This window comes from Cydia fagiglandana, chromosome 12, assembly GCF_963556715.1.
Source record: "Cydia fagiglandana chromosome 12, ilCydFagi1.1, whole genome shotgun sequence".
Lineage (NCBI taxonomy): Eukaryota > Metazoa > Arthropoda > Insecta > Lepidoptera > Tortricidae > Cydia > Cydia fagiglandana.
In genome coordinates this window covers 15,768,273-15,778,256 of record NC_085943.1, presented here as the reverse complement: position 1 = coordinate 15,778,256, position 9,984 = coordinate 15,768,273, and the positions used below count along the sequence as shown (strand labels likewise).

The following is a 9,984-nucleotide window of genomic DNA, read 5'->3' as shown; positions in this document are numbered from 1 at the left end:
AGTTCGGAGCACGAATGTTCAAATAAAAGGGTTGGTGGACTACATGGCCGCCAACCCGCTATTCGCCGTAGGTGAATACACCAGCCCACTCGGCGCCCAAAGTATGGACGCTGAGTGGGCCAAACTCCAGGCGCTATTGACAGAGCTGGGCCCTCAAAAAAGTGTGGAGCAATGGAAGCACGTAAGTACTAAATACAAAAGTAGTTTTCCTTTCGTTTTTTATATCAAGTTCATTATATCATTTTGTATCAATATATCAAGAATCAGAGTTATAGCCAAATAACAATATTTATGTATTGTCTTTTTATAGACATGGCGTGATCTCAAAAAAAAGGCTCGAGATGAAGCAGCTCGAGCCCGGATGGCAAGAGCCAAAACAGGAAACGCTGCGTTGGTTCCTGAACCCTCCGCACTCTCCCAACAAATATTGGGCATTATTGGCCGGGAGTGTGCTGTGGGGCTCTCGGTGGAGGGAGAAACCGGTGTAGGCGAGCAAAATGTAAGTACATTTTTACACACTTTTATTTAACTTATATTATTTGTATTTAAGTAAGTTAAGGGCCATTCTAAGTTAAGAGGTAATCGCTTATATGAAAAAGTGGCACTTCATAAATGTTGATCTAATTATACAATATTTTAATTGAAACAACTCTTTTATGTATATTTGTAAGCTGACCAGTCATTGTTTTAATTTTTTACCATTTTAGAATGGTATTGAAACTCAGTGAAAGTAGGTATTTATTGTAAATGAAGTATTTATATAAACTATAGTAAATATACAAATAAAATTAAGTATTTCTATAAATAATTTTGAAATAAGGGGAGATACCACTTTTATAAAACAACATTGTCAAGTAAAGATGTCAATGACCAAAATGACTGACGATCGGAACAAAAAGATGACTGTTGTTAGTGTTGGATCAAATGTATTGCTATTGGGATTAAATCACAATAATTAAAATCTTAAACACAATATTTTTACATTTACATAGGTAAAGGCCAGGGTAGGAGACATAGAATTTGGGGGACAAAGTTTGACATAAATAATTTATAAATATATAAATTATTTATGTCAAACTCATAATAAAAAGAAAAATATAAAGGATTTTTCTTAATAACATTACAATCAATATTTGTTTTAATCTATGAAGTGTACCAAATTTAACGGATTTATGGGAATTACATCTGGATATAATTAATGAAATATTGTTGTAAAAAGGGACAGGCGGGGAGAGACTTTTTGCATGTTTGAGGTGCAATTGTGACAAAACTGAATTAATTAATTAGTTGAGATTGACTGTCTATAGAGGAAATGCAATCTTTTAAGGGAAATTACCATAATTTATTTAAAATGGTTAAATAAAGTATGGATATGTATCGTGGACACTATTAATACCTCTTAACTTAGAATGACCCTTAAGTAGGTATAATAAAAATATGAATATGTATTAAATGCTTAAACCATAATTACCTATTACCTAAGCTTAAGTTATTTATTTCATTCATAATGAGTTACCATCTCTACTATTATTATTTACAGATGGAGACTCTCATGGCTAGTCCTCAACTCCCATGCACCGAGTCTTCACCGAGACCCAGCGGTTCAGGGACCCAGGCGCAGGCGGCCACCCAGGGCACCCCGCCGCGCGCGAAGAGACGGCGCCGGCCGGCCCGCGCGCTGGATGCTGCGACCAAGCCCACCTCGCAGTTTGTAGCCGGCCAAAAGCAGCAGACGCTACACCTGAAGGTAGGCTTTGTGCACCGTGTGCAACTTATTTAGTTATTATTGAGAAGAAGTAGAAGAACAAAGAAGAAATTAAATTTATTCAGGACGCTTACACCATACAACACTTTTATTAGTGTAAAACATAAACGTCACTGAAAAGGTCTCCCCTCAGCTTGATGTCAAGTTATCTTTCACGTATCTTGACGCTGTCTTTGAATCTTATTAAAATTAAAGTTAGCCTTAAGGCATGTAAAAATCCCTAGCCAGAATTGTAAAAACAGAATCCTTAAGAGTTTCATCACGTCTGTCTATCTGTTAGTTGCTTAAACAGTATAGGTATTGTTTTTAGAAATCTATTATATGAAAGCCATTTATTTGGTTAATATTATGAAATTTGTTTCAGGAGCTGGTCACAGAACAACGAATAAAAAATATATTGCTGAAAAGGCAGTTAAAAAGAAACCGGCGGACGCCCTTCGAAAATTTAAATTTTTAATTTAGTTTTCAATTACTTATTTATTTAATTCGAATCCATATATATGTTACTGTAAAAGCCCGAAGTACGGCGAAACCTAGGATTTACCGGTAAATCCTAGTTTTTACCGGTAAATCCTAGGTTCTGCCGTACTTCGGGCTTTTACAGTGACATATAGATTAGGGAGTTTCATTTTTCCAAATTTTCGATTTTCATCTGCCTTTGCTCGAATTCTTGTTCTAACTGATAAAAAAATATTATACGTTAAAAAAAATTAAAATCGGTCTACATTTAGAGGTTGCACAACATCAACAAAGATTTTTCAAATAACCAACGACTCTACATCGGAGGGTAGAAAATGGTTTAAGCGGCTACCATCAAAGCGGAGAGTAGTGTGATACTGAACCTTCTACATATAAATAAATTTTAAAATTAGTAGTAAACTTGGATTTTGGTTACTCGATAAATGTTCTAATTAAGATTTTTCAGTTTTTCCGCCTGTTTCCAAAGGATTATCGTGTTTTAGAGGCAAAATTCAGTTTTCTCGTTCGATTTTAGTATCAGTTTATTATATTTTGTCATTTTAGAACATAGTTCATTTTCACGCAATGTATGGGGTTCTCACTCTACCTTTTCAACTTGTTCAACCTCTAAACGTTATTCGATTATTTTGAAAATTGTAATAGATAGTTTTTAGTGTGGGGAGACTCCATTGGTGAGCAAAGTCAGGAAAAATATTACAACTTCTTTTTCTCCATACAAAAGTGAATCACCCTAATATAGATCCATAATTGTTATTAGTTACAACAAATATTATTTATGTTATGTTATTGTGTTATGTTATTTTGTCTCTTTCTAACAAACACAAATGCCAAAATGAACGGCTGATTAGATGATTATACTATATATGAATACATTGTGAAGATTTTTTTTAAACCCGTAGATTTGAAGGTATCCGATTCTTTCGATTTAGGGAGCATTCCATAAATTGTCTACCGTTTGTCCCGTACAAACGCGAATTTGCAGGTATAAGAGTTTGCTTTCCTATGACAAATGGTCAAAAATATGCACAGAAATATAATCGCCCGCTTTAAATGCCGAAAAAAATTCGCAACACAGGAAATAAAATGCGTTTGTACGGGACAGCCCGTGGAATGCTCCTTAAGGCTCCTCTTCACGTTGGGCCAACGCCAACGAGGGACGCCTTTATGCGTTAGAGGGAGCAAGTGATATTGCTATCTCATTCTACTGGATGGCTGCGTCCCTCGTTGGCTTTGGCGTTGGCCCAACGTGAAGAGGAGCCTTTAGGCATATTACAATGCATTTATGAATGAAAAACCCTACCATCGTTCCCAACCTATACCACGGTTTGGAACATAACTACACCGGCGCAAGAAACTAGGCGGGACTTATTTTTAGGGTTCCGTACCCAGAGGGTAAAAACGGGACTCTATTACTAAGACTCCACTGTCCGTCCGTCCGTCCGTCTGTCTGTCTCATGAACCGTGATAGCTAGACAGTTGAAATTTTCACTGATGATTTATTTCAACAAATACTAGAATAGAATACTATTAGAATAGAATAGAAAAATATTTATTCAGGCAACACATCATTCCATTAAAAAATGCATAACAAAAAAATAACATAAAATGTGAAACAAGAAGTATACAAAACACAAAGAGACATATCAAAGATAAAGATCTGAGGCTGAAATGGTCTCCACTCAGTAAGCACTAAAAACTTAGCTAAACAACAAATACTAAAAACAGAATATTAGAGGCGCGTACAATTTAAGTATAGTTTTACTTTGCATAGATATACCCTTGATGTAAGGTTTTAGATAATGTAGCTGAAATGAAAGTTTTCCTTAAGAAAAATACTGTATAATTAATCGCTCTCGGCGTTCGTTTGCTACGCGCATAAGCGCCGCAGCGTCATCAAAATTTTGGCCGTAGTTATCTTCGTCTTCGATTGGCTCTGCTACCTCTTCCCTCAACTCGACCCTGCAAAATAATCGTAGTAAATATATTATAGGTACGTACGAGATTTTCAACCTACAAATAGCTATAGGTACTGATAAAAATATTACCCAAAGTACTTCATGATGTTATACACGGTGCAGCACGCATAAATCAGGCTGCAGGATTTTTCTGGCGTGTAGTGGAGGCGCCTGTCCAACCCCAAGCATCTCAAAGAACCCTTGAGGTAGCCGTTGGTGCGCTCCACTACGTTCCGGGCCTGGCAGTGCCAGCGCGTGTAGCGGTCCTGTGGCGAGTGTGGGTCGGCGTGCAACACCGGCGTCATCAGCCAGGGCTCTAATGGGTAGCCGGAATCTCCTGTAGTTATACATATCAAACAAATATTGTAATGCAATTCAACTTGTATTTAAGTTAATAAAGAAATAATTGTAATTAAATTATAAATCATACCCAAAAGAAAATAACGCCCTATGCGCTGTCCGTGTAGGCGGCGCATTTCGTCTCTAATAACTGATTGGCGGTATATATATGTGTCATGCACTCGGCCGGGGAATTGCGCATTAACATTTAATATTTTGCAATCCACGTCTGCTACCTGAGGAAGGTACGAAATTTTTTGATGTTAGATTCAGAACTTTCCAAAGCGTAGGTACCAACTACAATAGTTTAGGTATTTATTTTATTTGGTTAAAGATGACTTGACTCACCAACTGCACATTTAGGGTGTGAATTCCTTTTCTATTTATGAATTGCACGCCATGTGGCCGCGGCGGTGGAAATATGGCCACATGCGTGCAATCCACTGCCCCCAGTACATCCGGGACTCCGAATTTTTCCCGGAATCCGGCGGACACATTTTGCCTTCCAGCCTCGGTGCCAGGGAAAACAATCCACCGATTTTTCAATCTACAAATAAATTGCATACAGTTAAGTACTTATATAAAAATCTATTTTGTTCAACTTAAGCAGTGTTCAAGTTACTACTCACTGTCGGTTGATCGCATCCACGACCCTGCCCAGATATTTGGACATGGTTGTCTGAGCCATGCAAAGGTTGTGGTCTTGGCCCACACCCCTCTGGTAGCTCCCGGCAGCCATGAACATCACAGATGATAAAACCTGCACAAATTATTTATTTATTTACTGCTTTTAGACATGATCTTCAAATTAAACTACCTATTGGGTATTGCCGTCTTTCTTTAATTATTCTTTTTTTATTAGTAAGTACATAATTGTAGATTTTAATAGACGGTTATTTTACATTTCTGTATCTCCATTTACAAATTTAATGTAGGGCGACGTTAGGTGCACCTAATAAGTTTGACATCATAGTAAGCTATACCTACATCAAAATTGGAGTCAAAAAAGGTAATGGAATCATACCTGGACATGGACGGGGATGCTGTGAGCGGCGGTCTCTCCCAATGTCCCTTCGAGCTGCCGAATCAGGTACAGGCCCATATCCTTATTTATTCTGTATAAATGCTGAAATTCCTGATCCGGCAACTCGAAGGGGTTGTTAGCGTCCCGCAACCTCCTCCGCTGAAGTTTCCTTTGCCGGATCTCTTCATTGATTAAAAGAAAAAAGGCCATTCTGAAAAATACAAAGAAATACAATTTTGTTGAATTCATAACATTTATAACGCAATGGTATGTAACGAATTCACAATATAACGAACAATATAACGATTCATAATAATATTAAATGCAATACCTAGTGTGTAATTAATAAGAAAACACGGAAAACTTACTTTTTGTTTGAGTCGAGAGCGTCTCGCTAGCTTAATGTCTCGAAGACAGTTTCTCTCATTTTGACGTTGAAACGCGGGATATTTTGTCGCCCAAAGTGCATTTGTGCTACGAGTTTCGAGAGTATCCCGCGTGGACTGTCAAGCGACAAAATTTTGTCGCTTTGACATATGTCCGCGGGAGAGCGGGTTGTCGCGCGGATCTTATGCTACCGATTCGCGAGAGAGCTCTATGTCGCGGCGTTTTCTCGCCTGTCGACTGTCGCGCCCATCATGTGCTAACCGTGCAGAGCTGTAGCTCGAATACCGCTTCACCTCTTAAAATACAAAAAACGACAATTTAAGGCTAACATTATTTTCCACTCGTTGTTCAGCTTGTATAATACAGATTCTTTTAAAACTTTCTTTCCCACCGTTTCTTCCTTAAAAGTTATATCATTCAGCCCTTTCACGCTACTTATTATGACATAAAATATTTTAAGGGCCTCAAACTTTTCAATTAGACGACACTTATGAGAGTGAACTCAAGAGAATGAAAGATGAAATAATTTGTTCTTTGCTTAAATTATTTCACGTTAAAATTTTGGAATTTAAGGACCGTAAATTTCCCTTGCGCTCTTAAATATTTGTTACGTTAATTATGAATTTTATTGTCCCACGACCTATCTACCGTATTTTGTTGTCGCCAAATAGAAAATTATGATTTTCAGCCAGAGACGATACCAGGCATTTTATTGTATTATTTTCTACACCAATTGTTAATTTATATAATAAATATATGTATATGACATATGACTGAGTGATTTACATTATACAATTGTACTGGAGCTGCGTACTTAACAATAGTTTTTTATAAAAATTAATGACTACCTATACAAAGACATATTTCTTAACATACACCTGTGCATGAAAAACTCTATAGAAACAAAGGGATCAGGACAAGATTAAACTAGGTACGTAAAAGAAACTAAAGATTATGCTTATAAATTTTTGTAGTATCTAAGTACTTGCTCAGCTTCAGGGCTTATTCAATAATGTATTTGATTCAATTGTATCTAATATAAGGCTTAGAAAAGAGGCTCAAGGCTTTTTATCATAAAACATGTTACTAAATACATTTTCCAAGTAACCCTGCAAATACCTGTTAGCTCTACACATAGGTTGTTTGTCATGAAGGGTTAACGTATCAAAAGCGAATTCCCTGGGAAAAATACAATTTCGGCAGCCGATGCCGAAGAAAAATGAATATTTGCAGACTTTCATTGGTATTAGGGCATTTCGAGAGAAATGTTTGCGCTGCGCGGGAAAATACAAGGCACAACACAATACTCGTATTTTGTGATGGGCACCTTCGCGCCGGGACCGGTAGTGAGCGGTTCATGTGTGTACATTTTTAGTTTAAGTTTAGTAGGTGTAATTTTTAGCCGTAATTTAATTTGTATTCTCAATTTTTTTTGTATCAACCTGCAACAGAACTAAAATCTGTCAAGCCATTTCCTACAAAAAAGCGGCAATTTTAACAAAATGTAGGCGCGAAGGGTTATCGTCCCATAGAATTTTAATTTTTCGCCCTTTTCTACTGACAAAGTTGTTCGACAGCCTATATTTATACTTACGTATAAAGTTGTAGATAAAAGCTCCAGAATCTTATCTTTTGTGATTAATATACCTACTATCTACGTAGGTATATTAAGAAAAACAGGAAATAAAAATACTATTACTTTGCAACTGTCTTGCAAACTGTACCCACTTTCATTGCGTGCATTGCAGTGGCAGTTTCATAGGTATGCTTTTGAAAATATTAATATCAATCAAATACGTTCTAAAGGTATGTCGTGCCTTTTATGCAATTGCAATAAATAGACACACGAGATAGTTATGTGACTGAGTTCTATGCTGATATTTCCTGGTATTTCTCGTCTATATAATATATGTATGAGCAGAAACTTACCCAAGTTAAAATTTACAAAAATTGGTTACTCTCTTACCTATAATTATTAGGTATATTAAGTTATATATTTAAGTATTAAAAAGTCGTAACACAACAAGATGTTTCCTAATAAAACAATAAAAACTTGACACGCGAGAACGTTATTAAAGTGATTAGAGTGCAAAAAGTACTTGTAAGTAAAAACTTTCCAATTAACCATCTAGAACAAAATTGCCAAGGGCAGCAAAAACATTAGATTTCATTAGCAAAATGGCGTCCACTTTGTTCTAACTTAGCCTTATATATTTTAAGACTTGCATCTTAGTAGCCAGGCGGGACATTTGAGAATTTTTGGAAAGAATTATATGCCCCGGTTGTTACCTACCGCTTGCGCCGAACAATAGAGAGTTACTGTCATGGTAAATTATGCAGCTACAGTTCATTTACTGCCATCTCTCGTCAGAACATTAACATTGTTTGAACGCCATTTGACTTTGATCCTTATTCTTTAACTGATATGTGTTAACTTTTTAAATATTAATAAGGTTGTGGCGCCATCGCTCGAAAACATGGAACCATACCTTTGGCCTATAGTCGAGGAGATGGCGTGAATATTAATATTTAATAAGTTAACACATATCAGTGAAAGAATAAGGATCAAAGTCAAATGGCGTTCTAACAGTTTTATGTTCTGTCGAAAGATGGCAGTAAATTTACAGTGGCTACATAATTTACTTAGACAATCCGTCTCTATCGACTTTATTCTCTTTGGCGAACTGACGCTTGTCACGCAATAATTAAGGACCTTACACTATGATGATAAAATATTGTATATCTGCTATTGACGCATTATTGCGTCATTTGCATCTCACGCTGCGGTTACCGCTGCGATCAGCGCGTAAAAATGTATGGCAATTAGATTAGGTACCTATACTATTTAACGCAACTCGTATACAAGGCTTGCATCCTCGCATCAACTGTGCGCGCTATATAGCGACAGGATAGAAGGACGCAAAAATCTGCGCGATCAGAGCACAATACATTACAAGCGCAGATGTTTTACGCAAATTGATTTTACCACGTACTTAACATAATCTGAGCGCACCCTTCAGTAAGAGTAGACAAAAATAATTCCAAACAAGCGTCTTTATCAATAACTCTCTTTAAATATTGTTTAACCTGTTTGACTGTCTGGCGATATTATTTACTTACTTACCTACCAAGTTCAAAAGGGATCTGAGGGCACGGCCCCGCCAAGTCGAGCAAAACAAAGAGGCACGGCCGTACCATCCTTTTCTCGAAGCGATTCAGGCTATTTTTGACGTCCTGTAATTTTGTGCTGGCTAAAGCTAGAACCCTGAATTTTCAGTGACAGTCATTATATTCATTAAAAATTAAGGATATCTTATTGATACGGATTTAACACCACAGCACTGACTAAAATAACCGACTTGGTTTCACATTACATCTCAAAACCTTTTTGTAGTAAAAAAAATGCGTTGCGAGACTTGCATCTTTTTACACGTAATGTTTTTGATGGGATTTCATTTACTGACCTTCAGAGGGCGATGTACGAATCCTGTATTTGTATTTGTATTGATGTAAGCCTTACCAATATACCTAATCAGTAACTAGCAGAGCAAGTTTTTAAATAACAGTTTGTTAAAAATAGGTTTGGTAATATTATACAAGGTAGACATCGTTGATGCTATAATATACCTAATTACGTGAACACAAATTATGAAATAAATAGACGGCGCAAGTAGGTATCGTAATTTGTACCTGTACATTCTACCAGGTAATTTATGTTATTTTTCACGGTATGAGCCATCTGAATGTTCGCGTTTCGTCCCGAATGGTGAGGAATGCGTAATGTGTGCTACGTCCCATAGTCATTTTTTCCCGTTTACGGAACAATGGTGTCCTGGGGCGTCTGTTTTTACCGATTCCATTTTTATTTTATTGAGCGATCAAATGACAAATGTCACAGGATTCCTAGAAAAATAAGAGTAAGCTTTATATTTCAGAATAAGTACAAAGGGTTAACCCCTCGTATGCTTTAGACACGGATCCGTGCGTGTGAATTTAAATCTATTGTTATTGATAAAGACGCTTGTTTGGAACTA

General features: G+C 36.8%; 1 protein-coding gene across 1 annotated transcript; it reads right to left on the bottom strand.

Moving 5' to 3' along the window:
- Window positions 1-3,985: 3,985 nt before the first annotated feature.
- LOC134669367 (putative nuclease HARBI1) lies at window positions 3,986-6,216 on the bottom strand. The gene is made up of 7 exons (XM_063526884.1): window positions 5,932-6,216; window positions 5,564-5,774; window positions 5,169-5,299; window positions 4,888-5,086; window positions 4,631-4,775; window positions 4,291-4,537; window positions 3,986-4,204 (listed from the first exon to the last, which is right to left on the bottom strand). Exons 2-7 carry the CDS (start codon window positions 5,771-5,773, stop codon window positions 4,069-4,071), a joined length of 1,068 nt encoding a protein of 355 aa, XP_063382954.1. The 5' UTR covers window position 5,774; window positions 5,932-6,216; the 3' UTR covers window positions 3,986-4,068.
- Between the last annotated feature and the right edge of the window lie 3,768 nt (window positions 6,217-9,984).

Coding starts and splice junctions, on each gene's coding strand:
- LOC134669367 (XM_063526884.1), bottom strand. CDS start 5,773: ATGGCCTTTTTTCTTTTAATCAATGAAGAGATCCGGCAAAGGAAACTT. Junction 4,776..4,887: donor ACACCCTAAATGTGCAGTTG/GTGAGTCAAGTC, acceptor TACCTTCCTCAG/GTAGCAGACGTGGATTGCAA. Junction 4,205..4,290: donor AACATCATGAAGTACTTTGG/GTAATATTTTTA, acceptor ATTATTTTGCAG/GGTCGAGTTGAGGGAAGAGG.